The sequence below is a fragment of the Dipodomys merriami genome, unplaced genomic scaffold (genome assembly GCF_024711535.1).
Source record: "Dipodomys merriami isolate MVZ:Mamm:240054 unplaced genomic scaffold, mDipMer1.0.p SCAF_72, whole genome shotgun sequence".
Lineage (NCBI taxonomy): Eukaryota > Metazoa > Chordata > Mammalia > Rodentia > Heteromyidae > Dipodomys > Dipodomys merriami.
In genome coordinates, this window is record NW_027206313.1 from 1,644,015 (window position 1) to 1,662,927 (window position 18,913).

At 36.0% G+C, this 18,913-nt stretch overlaps 1 protein-coding gene across 3 annotated transcripts in view; it reads left to right on the forward strand.

Moving 5' to 3' along the window:
- The window catches only part of LOC138818195 (kinesin-associated protein 3), a 117,465-nt gene that overhangs the window by 76,312 nt on the left and 22,240 nt on the right, over nt 1-18,913 (forward strand). For all 3 annotated transcript variants that reach the window (XM_070009153.1, XM_070009155.1, XM_070009156.1), the window contains exons 18-19: nt 4,731-4,920; nt 10,651-10,750. In XM_070009153.1, coding sequence (XP_069865254.1) covers nt 4,731-4,920; nt 10,651-10,750 — 290 coding nt within the window. The remainder of the gene's footprint in view (nt 1-4,730; nt 4,921-10,650; nt 10,751-18,913) is intronic.

Sequence of the window (18,913 nt, forward strand, 5' to 3'; positions counted from 1 at the left end):
CCACTAGCAACCCATATACTTAAATTATAAATTTTAATGAAACAATTCCCTTGAAAACATCTTCATTAAGATAGTTCAGCCAGATTTAAATGTTTCTATCCTAATAAAAAGTTATTTTTATGTCTCTTGCCAAAGGAAACAAGCTACTATGCTTAAAAGAAAAAAATTACTTTCAGCATTTCATGTGGGTTTAATAGAATTTCTAATACTGTAAGCCATATTCTTACAGTTAGGATGACCTGTAACTAACTCATATTTTAGACAAAATATCCAGTTACTGTGGACAATTTCTTCCAAAATACTATTTTTACTTTTGCTTTACGCACTACATTTTTTTACTCAGTGGCTGTGGTAAGTTCATTCTTTTTTCCTACAGTAAGGATATGTAATCAGGCCTTTATAAATTATCTGGCCACCCCTAATATGGCAGTCTCTCTTTGCTTTTTGCAAATTTAGCTGAGCACATACACATGGAACCAAAAAGTATACTATTTGTGAAATTTTAAAATAGTTCAGGGTTATATTTAACATTTATGCTAAATTACTTATAAATTGATTACAGTGTATGTAACCACATAATTAAGTATCACTGATAATTTTGGAAAAACAAACTACCAGAATCTGTAGCCAGTGAGATCTGTATGAACATCTCTGCAATATTTTTCAACTCTCTTTTCCCAGGTGTGACCAGAGAAATAAGTCTTGGGAATATAATTTGTTATACAATATATGAAACCAGAAGTTACTTCTACCCTTCCTACTACTACTTTGTCAACAGTCCAACCCATTCACAAAATCTTGGGGATGAAAGTTGGCTTTCAAGGCCACGTAGGCCATAGTGTCATTCAGTGTGGAATCTGTTTTCTAGTGGCTTTGGCCAAGGTGTGTTTTCTTCTGTTTAAGTGCTTCTTGCACACTGCTGAATCAAGATTTGCACTGGTATAATAGCCCAGCTGTATGACATGGGCCAAGTGGTTGGGGCCTCATTTTCTCATTTGTAAAATAGGCATAATTATATCTTTTCCAGAGAGCTGTCACTTGAATGAATTAATGGAAATGGCTAATATTTAGTAAGTGTTCTCAATATAAGTTTTCTAAGTGATTTCTGCATATCTTATATAAGAAAAATTTGTGTCTGATGATTGGTTGGATGATTGTATAAATTGCTATCACATTTAATCACTAATTACATCAGTAATATGAACAGTCTTTTTTTATAGACATTACATTTATTCATAAAAGTTTAGTAATATGAACAGTCAGTCTTAAATACAGGTTTGCATTGTATCTGGGGATTCAAATCTACAGAGATTTAAATACTGATATTCTACCAGTTAAATAATAGTGTTTAAAGAAAAATATGATTAATGTCTATGATGGCTCTTAACTGCATACCATTTGAGTAATTATAGTAGAATATAGATTGACAACTGATAGAACTGTTGACAACTATTAAAAAGGAAAGCTGGCTGAAATGTGGCTTAGTGCCAGACTCCTGGCCTAGCACGCATGAAGCCCTGGGTTCTATTCCTCAGGACCACACACACAGAAATAGCTGGAAGTGGTGCTGTGGCTTAAGTAGTAGAGTGTTAGCCTTGAGCAAAAAGAAGCTCACGGACAGTGCCCAATCCCTGAGTTCAAGCCCCAGGGCTGGCAAAAAAAAAAAAAAAAAGGAAGGAAAGCTCAATAATCTGATGGCAAAATTGCCATTAGCAGAATAGCAGAACCAGGCTTAAAAAAAAAAAAATCCAGGGAATCTTTGTATGTTTTAAAAAGTGAGCAATATGGGTGTCTTTGGAGGTAAAAACCAGGGGGATCATGGTTTAACAACCAGCCTGGGCAAAAACAAACAAACCCATTTCAGTAAGCCTCCATCTCCATCTCCCCCAAGGGTTAGATGCTTGGTACTCATCTGCCATTCCAGGGAATGTGCTTCTCTAGGACACATAGGTGACATCAGTCCAGGTCAGCCTCGGCACAAACAAGACACTCTCTCAACAAGTAACTAATGCAAAAGTGGCTGGTAGAGAAGCTCCTGTAGAATGCCTACCTGATGTGTAAGACCCTGAGTTCACATTCCAGTGCTCCCCTCCTCACAAAAAAGGGGAGGGGGAATGAGCAACGCTCTAGATGTTAGCTGATGCTGGCGAGAGATCTGTTTCCAGTGTAACATGCAGATCTGAAGGCACTCTACGTTCATTTAAAATGTTTAGACTGCCAGCACCCGTGGCTCACACCTATGATTCTAGCTACTCAGACAGATCTGAGGATCGCGGTTCAAAGCCAACCCAGATAGGAAAGTCTATGAGACTCTTCGTTCCCATTAACTACCAAAAAGCTGGAAGTGGAGCTCTGGCTCAACTGGTAGAGTGCTAGCCTTGGACAAAAAAAGCTTAGAGGTAACTCTCAGGCCCTGAGCTCAGTCCCCAGGAGCAGCAGGAGTGCATGCATGTGAATGGACACACACACAACACTAGACTCATTTTTCTATGGCAGAAATCAGTTCTGTGGTGGTAACCTTTTACATTAGCTTAAGCTGAAAATTGACCAAATGCATTTTTGCCCACCTTTTATTCATCATGATGAGCTTGACCCTACTGTTGTGAAGCACACTTCCATTTTTACTCTTCAACACTACCATCTACACTACCATCTTTACTCTTCAATGTTAAGTTAATGTACTAGTTAGAAGTAGCCTAAATTAAAAAAAAAAAAAAAAATCGCTTGGTACCAGTGGCTCATACCTGTAATCCTAGCTGTTCAAGATGGTGAGATCTGAGGATTACAGTTCAAAGCCAGTCTGAGCAAGAAAGACCATGAGACTCTTATCTCCAATTAACTTTCAGAAAAGCAGAAGTGGTGCTGTAGATCAAGGTGATAGATTGCTAGCCTTAAACAAAAGCTCAGGGACAGCACCCAGGTCTTGAGTTCAAGCTGACAAAAAAAAAATTATGTAATCTCCCAACAAGATATAAGTCTATGTGTATCGAAGCACTGTTCACAATAGTTTAAAATGGAACTAACCTACTTCTCCACCAGCTAATGAGTGGGTATAGAAAATGTAGTACATATATAGTATGCAGTATTAAGCAAGCATAAAATCCTGCCATGTACACCAGCATGCATGAAACAAGGTATCATTGAGGTATCATTACGTGAAATGATCTAGACATAGAAATATAACTGCTGTATGAGATAAGAAGTGTGGTCTTAAAGAAGTTGAGCATGGAGTGGTCAAAAGCAGAGGCTGCAGAGTGGGCAGGCTGGAGCGATCGAGGAAGGTGTGATCAGTAGGAACTTAAGCTGCAGGAAGAGAGGATTAGGAAGTTCTGGTGTGCTGTTGCACAGTAGGGGATTGGATAAACATAGTGTACTGTACATTTTAAAATAGTAAGAGATTAAGTGAGGAGATATGTGTGACCTTTAAGAGTCACATCATATGAGGCTGGGGATGTGGCTTAGTGGTAGAGTGTTTGCCTAGCGTATGTGAAGCCCTAGGTTCCATTCCTAGTACCACATACAGGAAAAAGCTGGAAGTAGAGCTGTGGATCAGGTGGTAGGCTGCTAGCCTTGAGCAAAAGAAGCTCGGGGACAGTGCCCCGGTCCTGAGTTCAAGCCCCAGGACTGTCAGATATATACATAATGCATAGAATATACATGTAACAAAATACCACATGTTATTCCATAAATTTGTACAGCTTTTATTGTTTTCATGTATCATTTGAAATTGTGTGTGTGTGTGTGCTTATACTGGGACTTGAATTCAAAGCTGTGCACTGTCCTTTAGCATTTTCTGCCCAAGGCTGGTGCTCACCATCATTTTTTTTGCTAGCTAATTGAAGATAAGATACTCATGAAATTTCATTACCAGGCTGGCTTTGAACTTTAGTCTTCACATCTCAACCTCCAAAGTAGCTAGGATTATAGGTATAGGTCACCAGAGCCTAGCCAAAAATATTAATTTTAAAAAAAGGAAAAAGAAGAAATAACTATAATCTATAAAACAAGAGAAGGTTCTGCTGTAGACATCATCATAAGAGTGATTTGCCCATTTGTCACTCAAAACATGCATCCAGAACTTTCTCTGTGACAGGTGTTCCAGGGATAGGTCAGTAAGTAGGACATAGTCTTCTAAGGACTTTACTGTTCAGCAAGAAATAGACATTTAAAGAGATAAATATAAATAAGATAATAGCATTTTGGGGTTGGAAGAAATTAAAATTTAATTTTGCTATTTTCTGATATAAGCCAGTTTCATCAGTTATAAACAGTACTTTAATGGTACTTCTTCCCCAACAGTTATTACTAAACAAATATATATAGGTATATATATTAAAAGAGGTTATGCTAACCGCCTGCCACTAGTGCTACAGATAGTTATATCCACAAGAACCCTTTAGAAGCTGAGCTGTCATCTGTTTACCTAAATTTTCTAAGTTGTTTACATCAATTCAATATTTAGGTAATATTCAAATAAGAATTTATGCAATTTAACTTTTCCAGTGTTTGACATTGCATTAGTAATTGATAATCCCGGGAGACTTATTTAATATGTATTTCTTTTTTTCTATTGATTTTTACGTGAAATTATTCTAAATAGGTATATTTTTATGTTTCCTCTGACCCAAATGAAAGCTCTCAACATCTTCTCTCATGAAATAAAAATATCTCTACCTAACACCATGGGAGTGAATTTAGACAATAACAGTTGGTGTTTTTTTCCTTAATAGGAATATGATGAAGAATGGGCAAAGAAAATTCAGAGCGAAAAGTTTCGCTGGCATAATTCTCAGTGGCTGGAGATGGTCGAGAGCCGTCAGATGGACGAGAGTGAGCAGTACTTGTACGGTGATGACCGAGTTGAGCCGTACATCCATGAAGGAGATATTCTGGAGAGACCCGACCTTTTCTACAACTCAGGTAAGGCAGCGCCAAGGCCAAAAGAAGCAATTTGTGTGTTACAAATCAGCATTTAGCTGTGCCAGCCTTGCACATTTCAAAAACATGTAAGCACTTTTTCTGATCTGCTATGTAACATCCATATACACCAAGAAAATCTAGTAACTTGTTATCTTTTCAAGTATGTCTTTGATATAATCACCATTTTAAAAAAATGGGTAGCTAGTCAAATTAGTGCTCTTAGAAGTTTATGACTCTCTAAAATATAGATTCTAAATGAATGGTACCAAGATTTCTGACTTGTCCAAAATAAAATACTAATTTTTCTGACTGCTGTCCAAAATAAAATACTAATTTTTCTCCATTCTTATTAATAAATATATAATTCATTAATTTATATTTTATATTCTTAGGTACTTCACAGTTTAATTTTGGTATATTTTGCTTTAATAGCAAACTACTAAATTTTGCTTAGTGACTATAGGACACTTTGGAGCAATATTTCTCTCCCCCTTTATAAACTTTAGTGGTTTTCAAGGCAAAAATTAATATTTGTCCAAACTTTTCATATATTATTACGTTGTTGATTATGCTGTATTGCCTTTCTCCAGGAATGATAGATAGATAAGATTTTGCACATTCTGACTTTTTTAGTGTTCTCCGCTGCTACCAGTGTTACTGTTACAGCAGTGAAATCATTTAGTTGAGAAGAGAAAGGAAAGTAATTATTTTGAAACTCTGTGAGAATTTGGAAATAAAAAGTGTTATGGCTGGGGTATTGCTCATGACAATACCCAAACGACTCCAGTTTCAATCACCAGCACAGATAAATACATACACACACATATAATATCCGAATTAATGGCTCATTCCTACTCTGTAGTCTTACTGTATGTTTACTTTGTTCTCAATTCATGTTTTTCTCATTTTATCAGAATTTGTGTGTGATTAATAACTGGCTGATAATATAGTTTATCATCACCCACTACTAATTAGCATCATATCTAATCACTAATACTATTTGTCTATTCACATTTTCATGTATTTATATTGTACAGACTTCCTCAGCATACTCTGTATCCCTTTCATATTTTATACATATTCTCAAACTTTAGAAAATTGGTGCTACATTTTGAATATTGAATAGATTTCTTCCTAACTGAACTTTACAGCAGTTATGAAATGCTGCTTTGTGTTTCAAACCAGATGGAAAAGATCATTAATTTCAACCAACGAGAATTTCCAAGTTAGTAATAGCAAGCAGCTGGTCTCAGATATCCAGTATTCATGAAGTAAAATGATGTAAAATATAGGTGATGTGATTTTTTTTTTTGTTTATAGGGATCAGAATATTCTTAGAATCAAGTTTCTTTCCTTGGAGATTGATAGCTATGTGTCAATATGAATCAATTCCATTTCCAAAATCGAAAATGTCAGTTACCTCATATTCAACTTTATTATTTTAATGCATAGAAAATTTCAGAATGAATTTTTAAAATTTGTTGTTATTAACCTCTTAAAGTAAACAAAAATCATAGTTTGTCTTAAAAGTTCTGTACCCTATTGATAACATTTATGTGACCATGAAAATATCATACTGTTTAGTTCTTATAGCAACTTGTCTAATTTGTTTTTAGTTTATTCCTTTTTTTGTTTATTTCCATGAAGTTCATGGACTAAATAAAACTTGAGTCTCTGCAGTTTTATATGTAATGGGTAATAGCCCCTTTTCTTTTATCACATGTAGCTGTAGCTTGGAAATCCCAGATAAATATTTTAAACTGTTAGTTTGTTTGAGAGGTCTTGGGTCTCCATGAAACTTTAGAGCTGCTTCCTATAAAAACAAAGTTAGTAACAGGGGCCAAATGTGATTCTTCTGAGTCTTTTACTTTAAAATGAAATGATATTTTCTGTCTCCTCTTCATTAGAGCCGCCCTCTGTTTTCAAATGATTAGGTGTCAGTCAAAACATATGTTTCTCTCTTGCTTTTGTAAGAATGTTAGAGTTATAAGACTGGTATCCCCTTTACTTAGTACTTTTTCCTTAGGATCTAAAAGTGACTACGGTCATTGATTAATTTCCTTTGCTGTCATGAAAGTAAACCCTTTAGGTGCTTCTCACAAATAGAGAAAGAGTATAGTGTAACTTACAGACAGTTTTACTGCTACACATTTGACTTTTTATACAAAGGACTTTTTACTTGTTTATGTTCTTCATCAATCATGATTGATCTGTCTTAATCTTAGAATGTGAATATATTTCTAGAATATGAAGATTAAAACAATTTGTAAAAAACCTTATTTTGTGTTTAATGTTGTATCTTACCAAGTGTACCCAAGTAAGTTAATGTTCATCATTTTAGTAATTTCTTTTTCTCACTTTCTATGTTATTGTCATCCATTTCCTTCCACAAAGTCACAAGAGTCCAGTAGTCCAGTAATCCAATATAACAGATACTAAGTTGTAAGTTTCACTTTTGTGCATGATTTTTCTTTTTCTTTTTTTTTTTTTTGGGGGGGGGTCCAGTCATGGGGCCTGAACTCTGGGCCTGGGTGCTGTCCCTTAACTCTTCAGCTCAAGGCTAGCGCTCTACCACTTGAGCCACAGCGCCACTTCCAGCTTTTTTCTTATGTGGTGCTGAGGAATCGAACCCAGGGCCTCATGCATGCAAGGCAAGCGCTCTACCACTGAGCCACCTTCCCAGCCCCTGTGCATGATTTTTCTTAGATAGTTTTTAACTGGCTTTTTAGAAATCAAGAGGTTTAGAAATCAAGAGGTCAGTAATTTATCTGCTTTGATTTTTATCACTGTTCCAGTATATACTCCATTTATTCATAACTGTATTTATCGTTGTACTTGGAACATTTTAGCAAAGTCTGTTACATAACTATAAAACTGTTATCCTATATAATTTAATAACTATATATGAATAATACTCCAGAGTTAGGATGTTTTGTTGTATAGTATCTCCTTTTTTCTGTTTGTTCTGTGGTCATTTAAATGTATTTATTCATTGTAGCTGTACTAGCTGTGAGGAGAAACTTAAGAAGTACCCTACTATTAAATTTATTTGGGGTTTGTAATCGAGTTTGTGAGGACTGAGACCATAGCTCAGTGTTAGACTACCTACCTAGCCTGTATGAATCCCAGTCTTGAGCTCCAGCTTGTATGTCTAATTTTTAGTATTTACAAAAAGAAATCATTTTAATTGCTCAACATGAATAATCACATATTAACAAAGGAGTTGGAATGCTTTTGATGAGATGTTTCTATGAGAGTTTACTAGAACGTTAATCCCTAATTTGCCAAAGAGAAGAAGTTCCTATGTCAGAACTACCCAATTCTCACTAGCCCATAAGGTGTACCACTGATACTATAAAACTATACCCTGTGCAGTACCTTAGAACTTTAAAAATGTATTTCAGGGGCTGGGAAGGTGGCTCAGTGGTAGAGCGCTTGCCTTGCATGCCTGAGGCCCTGGGGCCCTGGGTTCGATTCCCTAGCACCACATAAGAAAAAAGAAAAAAGCCAGAAGTGGCGCTGTGGCTCAAGTGGTAGAGCGCTAGCCTTGAGCTGAAGAGCTGAGGGACAGCGTCCAGGCCCAGAGTTCAGGCCCCCACAACTGGACCCAAAAAAAAAATGTATTTTAGAAATATATTTGTATTCCTTTTATTTATATAAGATCTGGATTATTGTGTTACAAGCTAATTGTATCTATCTTTATAAATTTTCTGGCTAAAACTTTGAAGTAAAAAAATTTAGTTTGAATGCTATTTTATGATATCCTAATTTCCTGTATTCTCACTTTTTAAAAAAAGTTATTAGCATATATTATTTATACAAGGAAGGTTTGTTTCATTGTGACATTTTCATATATAGATTTTGTTATTTTTTCTGTAAAGACAGCAGAAACTTTGGATTAAAAAACAAGAATTTGAGAATTTGATCCACTTTTAATTTCTTGTATATTTTACTTTTACAAGGTCACATTTCCTAACTATAAATTCTAAAAGTTCTTTCAGATGGTCTATATGCCTCTGAAATACTGACTGCTAAGATCTTTTTTGCTGTGCCACTGTGATCATCCTTGCATTCACTTTCAAAATGGTGTATGAATATTATTTTAACATTTTATTTAATGTTCCTTGTTCCTCCAAAATTGACAGGATTCTCAAACCATCATGCTCAATTATAGGTTTTAATTTTACAAGGTGATTTATTGAAAATGTTTTATCTTGTAGTTGTTAATTATAGTGCCATGTCACAAACTCCTACATACAAATAAAATTTATTTATTTATTTATTATTTATTTATAAATTGGTGCTTTATTGTCAGTCTGTGGTATCTTGGCATTTCCAACAGCTGCTGGTCTTTTGATTTACAGAACCTAATATCTAGTGAACATAAAAATTGAACTAAATGTTACTAAAACTTCAATGAAAACTCAAGTATTTTAAATTTAGAAGTCACAAGATAAATGTCAAAAGCATCTATTAACAATTCAATAATTAAATAATATTCTAGTCTATTAATATATGATGTGTCATAAATGGATATATTTACCAAATGAGCGGTATGGAAGTCTTCTTTTTAAAATGAGCAGGATGAAAGTTTTTAGTAAATGAAGTTTTATACAAATGAAATTTTGTAAATGGACTAATTTGCCAACTCTATTAACTTATTTGTATCAGACACTCTATTTTTTAATACTCCCATTCTTCGGATTTTGCTATTTAAATTCTACCTATTCTTCCAAACTCAAATTAGTTACACTTTTTCTCCCTTGCCTTCTAAGAAGAACTTTCTAAACACTGCCATTTATTGGTACATATATATATATACTCCTTTTGTGTATTATTTATTAATAATTCCTTGTACATATTTTATAAAAATTATTCAAAACATTTATGTATTATAATTCTATATTATACATAATGTTATGTATTTCCTATTGTGATGTGTTAGGTATGCAATAATGGTTTGCTGACTAAATCATTTGGTGAATAATTTGCCTTCCACGTGCCAAATTTTTAAATAATGTGATGGATATAACCTGGCCAATATTTGTATTTAGACTCAACAACCCAGATCATTTCAGAAGACATGGAAGTTCTCCGCGTCATCCAGATGGTTAAATAAAATCCATATACCAAAGTGTCTGTTCCATGCATAGGTCAGCCCTGAAGTGATCATAGATCTTTTTTCCTTCAGACCCTTTTTATTAACTTATTTATGATTCTATAAAAATAAGTTATCTAGATTCTTAGATAAGAGCAAATTAGAAATAATGTAACTCTAAATTAGAGAAACAGAACCAGAGACTTAAATTTAGGAACAGAAGTACTTTATAATTTAAAAAAAAGGAACTAAAGCATAATGGTATGGACTCATTTAGTATGGGGAGTCCTAAAAGTAGGAGTATATAATAACTTAGATTTTAATGAAGATAAGTCATCAAAAAGTATTTAACTTTGTAGAATACACGGTTTTAAAAACACATGGAATAAAATTTTACTTAGGTGAAATTTCACTGTCAGTTTGTATGTTTGATAATGTTTAGTTTTTTGATATATCTGACTCTTACGTTCCACAAGTGAAAGTTGCCTAGGTATAAAATATGAAGGCTGCTCTGTAGGTTCACTGCTGTGGGATATCCTCTGGCCCTCGCTGGAGGCTGCTCTCGGTTTGATAGGGTCGTTTCCTTGTTATTCCTTACAAATATACTTTACTAGTTATCACTTTATTTCTAGATGGATTAATTACCTCCGAAGGAGCCATAAGTCCAGACTTCTTCAGTGACTATCACCTTCAGAATGGAGATGTGGCTGGGCAGCATGCGTTTTCTGGCAGGTAAAGACTTCCAAGAAAAATCAGATGTATGGTGTTTCTTTTGTTTTTGAAAAGTTAAAATTCTCTTCATTCCCAATTTTTATATCCTTTCCGTTAACGTGGAGAGGGACCCAGACTCTTCAAGAGCATGTTTGTTTGCTTTTAAGTTAATTCACAGTTCCATGCGAAAAATGGACATCACAGATCTGAACAGATTCTTTACCACTTTGGAAACACTGTTGAAACAGACTAGACCTTGGTGAGTTTGAATACAGGTTATTTCCTCGATGTTTTCAATTAAACATAAACCAAGAACAAAGAGGCATAGTACAAGAACTGTTCAAATGTCACTATGCAGAAAAGTTAATGCTTTAAATTGATGACTTTTCTACCGTAGAGAGCATTCAAGTAAAATATTTCAGGACAAATATCTGACAGGCCAGCATTGTTGTGCAGTTAAAATATGGTTCCATTGCTGGGGGCTGGGGGCTCACCTGTAATCCTAGCTACTCAGAAGACTAAGATCTGAGGATCGCAGTTCAAACATGGTCTGGGCAGGACAGTCTGTGAGATTCTTATCCCCAGTTAACTACCAGAAAACTAGAAGTGGCACTGTGGCTCAGAGTGGTAGAGTGCTAGCCTTGAGCAAAAAAGCTCAGTTTGCAGCCCCTGAATTCAACCCCATGACTGACAAAAAAAAAAAAAAAAAAAAGATAAATAAAAAAATGCAGTTCCCTCCATGCTTCATTCCTCATAGAGTTAAAGATTTCTTAATTTGCCAAAAAGTATAAACAGTATTTCCTCTTTATACTACACCTATTAGTATTTTAATTTAGGCTTGATAGTTGATATTTCATATTATCTAATATAATAGATATAATCTTATTTTTCCTGAAGCTTACTTTTCTAATTCAAACTATTGATTTGATTTCTGCTTTTAAAATGCTATTTTTATTAGTATAAGCTATTTTCTGTTTAAGAGATCCAGCATTAATGTGTTTTTAAATGAATGATAAAATGTGATAAATGCAATTTAACCTTTAATGATCACTTTTAATAATTATTTAAATTCAATTGCAATTATAATGTCTTCAACCATTATTGATTGTCTGTCGGATATGATATGTTTTATATATATTCATCTCTTTAATTTTAATGTGTACAACAATGTTTTGTGTTTTGTTTTGTTGGTCATGGGGGCTGAACTTTGGGCCTGGGCACTGTCCCTCAGCTCTTCAGCTCAAGCCTGGCGCTCTATCACCTGAGCCACAGCGCCACTTCTGGCTCTTTTCTGCTTATGTGGTGCAAAGGAATCAAACCCGGGGCCTCATGCATGGGAGGCAAATACTCTACCACTGAGCCCCCTTCCCAGCCCCTACAACAATGTTTTAAATCAAGAATTATATCTCTTAGGGATGAAAAATCAAGGCTCTAAAATTTTAAGTTAGCCAGGCACCAGTGGCTTATGCCTGTAATTCTAGCTACTCAGGAGGCGAAGACCCAAGGATTAGGGTTCAAAGCCAGCCCACACAGGCCAGTCCATGAGACTCTTACCTCCAATTAACCACCAAAGCTGTGATGGAGCTGTGGCTCAAGTGGTAGAGCACTAGTCCCCAGGCCCTGAGTCTAAGCTCCAGAACCCACACAAGAAAAAAACCAAAGCAGTCAAGAAACATGTGTTATGATAGAAGTGTTATGATTTGAACTCAGATCTATAAGTCACCAAAGTTTATGGTTTTTCCAGTATAAAATGCTGGAGGAAACAAAATATATGGTTGTGACTTGTAAGCTTATTTATCACTGACTATATTAAAAGAAGTGCTTTTTATTTCTCCACATAGTGTACACACATATACTTTTACATACATGTATGTATGTGTATGTATGTGTACACTTGTGTATATGTCTATGTAGAAGAAAATTTTCTTTAAATGATACTCTTACTGTCTATAATGTACAGTGTTAGTTTGATTGCACTTTTAAATACGGATTTCAACTCATTAAGTTGATTTCACAATTCACTCAAGGTCATGACCCAAAGTTTGAGAACGTGATGGGAAAACATTAGGAGTATTAACTGAAATGTATAGCTCAGTCTTCTGTAGTGGCTTTTCAATTAAAAAAAAAAGAAAAAACAAAAACGCTCGATAAATAGTTTTATCAGTACAGTGAATCATCACTGTAAGACATTCTTGCCTCAAAAAATAAAAGCAAACTATAGTTGAAAACTAAAAACCATATGACTTTTAATTGCTTCTGGTGTTTCTGGCTATATGGTGTAGTTACTTAACTGTATATCATGCGATAATTCATTGTATAGTGTTTTCTGAAACAGTTGAAAAAAGAAAATATCAGAATTTTGCTTGTAGCATTTGTAAGATTATCCAGCCATTATAATTACTATGCTCTCACTTGATTTCACTGTGAACCAAACAATGTTTTTGTAAATCTTGTAAACATTTCTATCTAAAGAAAACAGACTGCTACTAACTACCTATGTGAAGGTTTGCTTTCTTTTTACTTTGGAGAGAGAGTCGATAGCTCAGGCTGGTCTGGAACTCGCCCTTGGTCTCACACCGACAGTCTACTTCTCTAACCTCTCCAGGGCTGGGGTCAGAGTTGTGAACCAGCTCAGCTAGTTTCATGTTTTCAATATGATTGTGTGAGTTTAAGGAAGCTGAACATTTCCACTGAAATCAAATACAGCACTGGATATGGTGGCTCAGAACTCTAATCCCAGCAGTGGGGGGCTGAGGCAGGGTGGGTGAATTGGAGACCAACTTGGGATACATGGTAAGACTTTGTCTAAAAAAATTAAAACTTAATACACATTTTTAAATACTATGCAAAATAATAATCTTGTAAACCCAATTCAGCAAAATCTCTTATTTCTAGTTTTTAAAAATGGTCATTTGAAGAATGACCGTTCTGGGGCTGGGAAGGTGGCTCAGTGGTAGAGTGCTTGCCTTGCATGCCTGAGGCCCTGGGTTCAATTCCTCAGTACCACATAAGCAAAATGAAAAAAGCCGGAAGTGGCGCTGTGGCTCAAGTGGTAGAGCGCTAGCCTTGAGCTGAAGAGCTGAGGGACAGCGCCCAGGCCCAGAGTTCAGGCCCCACAACCGGACCCAAAAAAAAAAAAAAAGAATGACCGTTCTTCCCAAATGATAAAAAACGTTTGAAACACATAGGTTTAGTGACTGGGTTATTTTGAAGAGTCGTTTGTTTCTGTTTCTGTTGATTATTTTCAGCGACTTTGGGAACATACTTTTACAAATTCTGTTTATTTCAAAGTTAAGAATATATAAGTAGCTTCTTATACTTTATAAAAGATACATGACAGTAATGCACACTTAAAAAGTTAGTTAATAAATCAAGAGTGTGAAGTTCTACTTACTATTTTTTATGAGGGAATTTTTTTAAAGAGTACATCCTGCTAGGTGTCGGTGGCTTATACCTACAATCCTAGCTACTCAGGAGGCTGAGATTTGAAGATTGCAGTTGAAAGCCAGTACACAAGAGAGTCCATGAAACTCTTATCTCCAATAAGCTACTCAAATCAGCTGTAAGTAGCTGGGTGCCGGTAGCTCACACCTGTAATCCTAGATCTGGAGATCACAGTTCAAAGCCAGCCCAGGCAGGAAAAGTCGTGAGACTCTTATCTACAATAAACCACTCAGAAAACCGGAAGTGGGGCTGTGGCTCAAGTGCTAGAGCACTACCCTTGAGCTAAAGAGCTGAGGGATGGGACCCAGGCCCAGAGTTCAAACCCCAGGACTGTTCTAAAAACAAACCAAAAAAAAAAAAAAAAAAAGCACCTCCCTTTGAGAAAGTGAAGTCTTTCATCTTTTGACTTTTATACTTTTTCAGGCCTTAAATCACATACCTTTCCTACTTTTTTATTTTCAGAAGAAGTAATATGCAATGAACTTCCCCAAACTTTTAGGTAATAAATCAAATGAAGTGGGATTCTACATTGTGTCTGTAGAGATACAGAGATACAGCTGGAGGTCTACTTGTTCTTTTCCACATTTTGCTTTATTATTCTGGATTTGTTTCCCTTTTCAAAATTTATTCCATTTTTTTAATATTTAGGATTCTCTCTTTAATGGATTTTATATGATACTCTTGATACTCACCAATCATGGATTTCTAAGTTTGGCATATCTTTTAATTATGCAGAGATTTAAAGTATTTTAAATTGACACGTAATTATTCACATTTTTGTATGACAGTGTTGCTGTATAATACGTCAGATATTTTAAACAGATGGTTGACTTTCAGCATCTAAGATCCAATGGATAAATTCAGAGCTCATTAGATCAAATAAAATTGATTCAATACATTAATTTCTCCACTTTAACTGATTTTAAAATAGGAATATTTTTTTCAGGAAATGTTCTTTATTTTTTGTACGTTTTTTATTGTAAAAATGCTGTACAGAGGGGTTACATTTGCATGAGCATTGTTAAATGGTAAGTTCTTTAAGCAAAAGTTGTTGAACTCTATTCTTTATCTCCAATTTAAAGATGAAAATAAGCAGACTAGATAGACACCATAAAAAATTAAGACTATGAAAGAGTAAGTCTTAAACCGAATTTTAAATATTAAAAAACTGGTTGTCTAAATCCCTCTAAAACAAGAAAATGTTGTTCATGTGGAGGCTTTTGTGTGTGTGTGTGTCTGTGTGTATGCATGTATGTATGTGTCATTTGAAATCAGGGAAAACGGCCCAGATGATTTACAGATTCTTTCCCTGCTTTATCATATGTCTTTGATAACTAAGGCCTACCAGGTTATCTGGGGAGCCTAATAGCAGGTTACTGTATGAAAGGTGAAGCGCCACCACCACAGTTGTCTTTAGGGGTCTGACTGGCAGCTGGATGTGGAAGAAATGTGAAACAGTACCAGAATGCCAGGCGCCACTTCTGCCTTTGTTTTTTTCCCCAAATATTTCTACTTGAGTGGATGATCTCCCATTCCTGCAAGCTAATGAATAAATTTGTATGTCAGGAGCTTTTTTACAAAAATTGTTTTTCATAAAGTGTTTAAAGTTTAGTAAGTATTAAGACAAATGTCTGAAACTCCGAGACATCAAGCCAGATTCAGAGAAGTGTTTAACTGTTCAAATTGGTGTCTTCCCAAAATCCACGTCAAGGCCCCTTCGTAATCTGAAAGCCTACCTTTTGGTAATATAGCCAGACAGTTTAATCGGAAACAGTGAGGACTGCTAAACTCATCCATCCAGTCTGCAAGATAAAATAGACACTGGCAGCTGGACAGCGGGTCCTGGGCCTTAGGCATGTGTCACTATTGGTTTGAACCTCTTGGCGCCAGGATTTCCCGACATTTCAAGCTAATGTAAAATGCATTAGGGCTCCAAGGCATTGCCGCGGAGCTGCCAGTCCAGAATGTCAAGTGTAAATCTCCCCTCCCCAGATCTGAGCTGGAGTTAGAAAGTGAAATGGAACTTGCTATTAAGGCTAATTAAAAATAATAGGAGCAAGACTTTTTTTTTGGTTATATACCATGAATTCATACCATATTTTGGACCGCTTTTTTATTATAACTCTTACTTTTCAAGACTAACAAGAACCTCATGTTAAGAGTATTTTTAAACTGCTTCCAGCTTTAACAAATCAGTTTCTGTTGCAGTAAAAATGGTCCATTTTTCTTTTATAGGAATCCAATTTTCATAAACTGGGAAAAAGTTGCAGAGTCTGCTTAGGTTTCCTTGGGACTTTGAAAAATATTTTTCAGAGAGCTTGGCACTCTTTGTGGTAGGCACCGTGATGTCGCTTGCTGACTGTTGCATTGAGATCAGAAACAAAGGAGACGCGTGCCCATCTGAGCGGTCCTTGTGTGCCCTGTGTCTGTCCAGCCTGACTGTTTCTGAGAGAGCTGCACTTTGCCTTTTTTGTGTGCATTACTGCTGGGCCTCCATCTTACCTCTTACATATTCATACCTCCCATTGTCTGCCATTCTTTCCAAACATTAGTTCGTAGTTGAAATGTTGGTTTCAAAATCATGCTGAATTCATTAAGCTGTGAGAAATAATTTTCATCTAAACTTTGTTAATGTATCATTTTCTCCTAAGACTAAAATTCTTCATGTAAAATTTAGACTGATTTCTTACATTGTAAGGCCACCTTAATTATACTTAACTATGTAGTTTATACTTAACTATGTAGTGTAAGGAGCAACTATTATTAAGAGTAATATTAATACAGTATTACAATGAACAAAGCTTACCAAACACCTTGTGATAAGCCTTTTATTTACTTTTTGTTCTTGATGTGCACATTTGCCTGGTCCCTACTGCTTGTTCTTAGAGGGTCGAGATTGGGATGTTTGCAAAGCTGTTTAAATAGAATTTTGTTAAACCAGGACTAAAACACACAGAGCAGAGCGTTGGGGTAGGTATTAACAACAAGGTCCTGTTGAGTGTTTTAAATTCCTCTGTTTCAGACAGAGTGCATATGCGTCTGTCTAAAAGAATCTAGGCAGTACATACCTGTAATCTAGACTAAGTAAGTGAAGATCAGGAGGTCGGCCCGGGCAAACTGAGCATGATGGTTGTAGCTATGATCCCAGATACACAGGAAGCATTTCTACACAATAGGCTCACAGTCCAAGGCTGCCTTCAAATACAAGCACAAGACTATCTAAGAAAACCTCGAATGCAAAATGGGTGCCCGTGGCTCACACCTTTAGATCAGACTCTGAGGCTGGCTCCAAGTAGAAACATAAGACTCTTCTCTGAGAAGTAGCTAAAGCGCACACTTGGTGCCAGTAATTCCAGTTGTGTGGAGGCTGAGGTCTGAGTCACATTTCAATGCCAGCTCAGGTAGACAAATCTGAAAGACTTTTTTTTTTTCCAATGAGCCAGCAAAAAGCTAGAGATTTTTTTTTTTTGGTAGAGTGCCACCCATGAGCAAGAAGGAAAGAAAAGCCAAATGGGAGCAAAGCCTTGAGTTCAAACATTGGTGAAATAGCAGTAACCATAATAATGACAACAGTGTTGATAATGACTAAAGATGGGGTTTGAGTGGCGGAAAGTCTGCCAGCCGCACAAGATCCTGAGCTTAAGTCATAGCACAACCAAACAGGAAACGTAGACGCGCGCACTTCTATTACGGATTATACTTACTGTCCCAGGCGACAAGATGCATAAATGTCCATTTTAGGCCCAGGGATAAATGCTAACTATGCTTAACCTTGATCAATAGAAATAATTTCAAGTTCTTTATACCTTCAATATTAATGAAGTAGATATGGATGGGAGATTTTTGTGAAGTGAACAAAGCCTTTCATAAGAAAAAAATGTGTGTGTGTGTGTGTGTGTGTGTGTGTGTGTGTGTGTGTGTGTGTGTGTGTGTGTGTGTGTGTGTGTGTATCTATCTGGCAGGGGAAATTAGACCTACAGTAATGAAGTTACCACTGTACTGTTAGACTTAAAAACAGGGTAACATGAACATGAATGATGATGTCTATGTAACACCACAGTTGTGATGAGAATCAAACCAAGGCAAGTAAACAGAAACTTTGGTTTCCGGTTCACATTGTTTTGGTTTGCTTTTGGTATAGTAGTCTGAACTTGTACTTGCTAGGCAGGCACTCTACCACTTGGGCCAGCACCCCAGCCCATTTTACTTTTGTTGTTTTATTGAATAAGGGCCAGTGCCCAGCCTGGAGTCTGATCCTCCTGTTCATGTCTGGGGTTACATAGCTGCACCACTACTCCCGGCAGTTGTTGAGATTTGACCTTAGACCTTACTACCCACTACAATCCTCATCCCTGCTGGATGGGTAGTTGGGATAGCAGACATACCCCAACCCCAAGGAAGAGTTTGTATTGTGAGACGTTTCACCTTGCATGAGCCTTACATGAAATCGCTTTGTTTTCCTGAATATCCGTGATGATTTTCTTATTTAAGAACTAGACAGAATTCGCTAAGAACCTCTTAAAATGTTGAAAGAATAAATGTTTAAGGTTTTTTAAAACCATTTAAATCTGTGTGAGCAGCGTCATAACCTGGATTTACTTAACATTTATGTCTTCGTGTTTCACATTTGATCAAGTATGTAAGTATGTAGAGCAAAAAGTAGTGCTGTCCCTATTTTAACAGTGTAGGAGTTAAAGCCCAGAGACTAGCTTAAAACCAGATAGCTAATCACATTGAGGT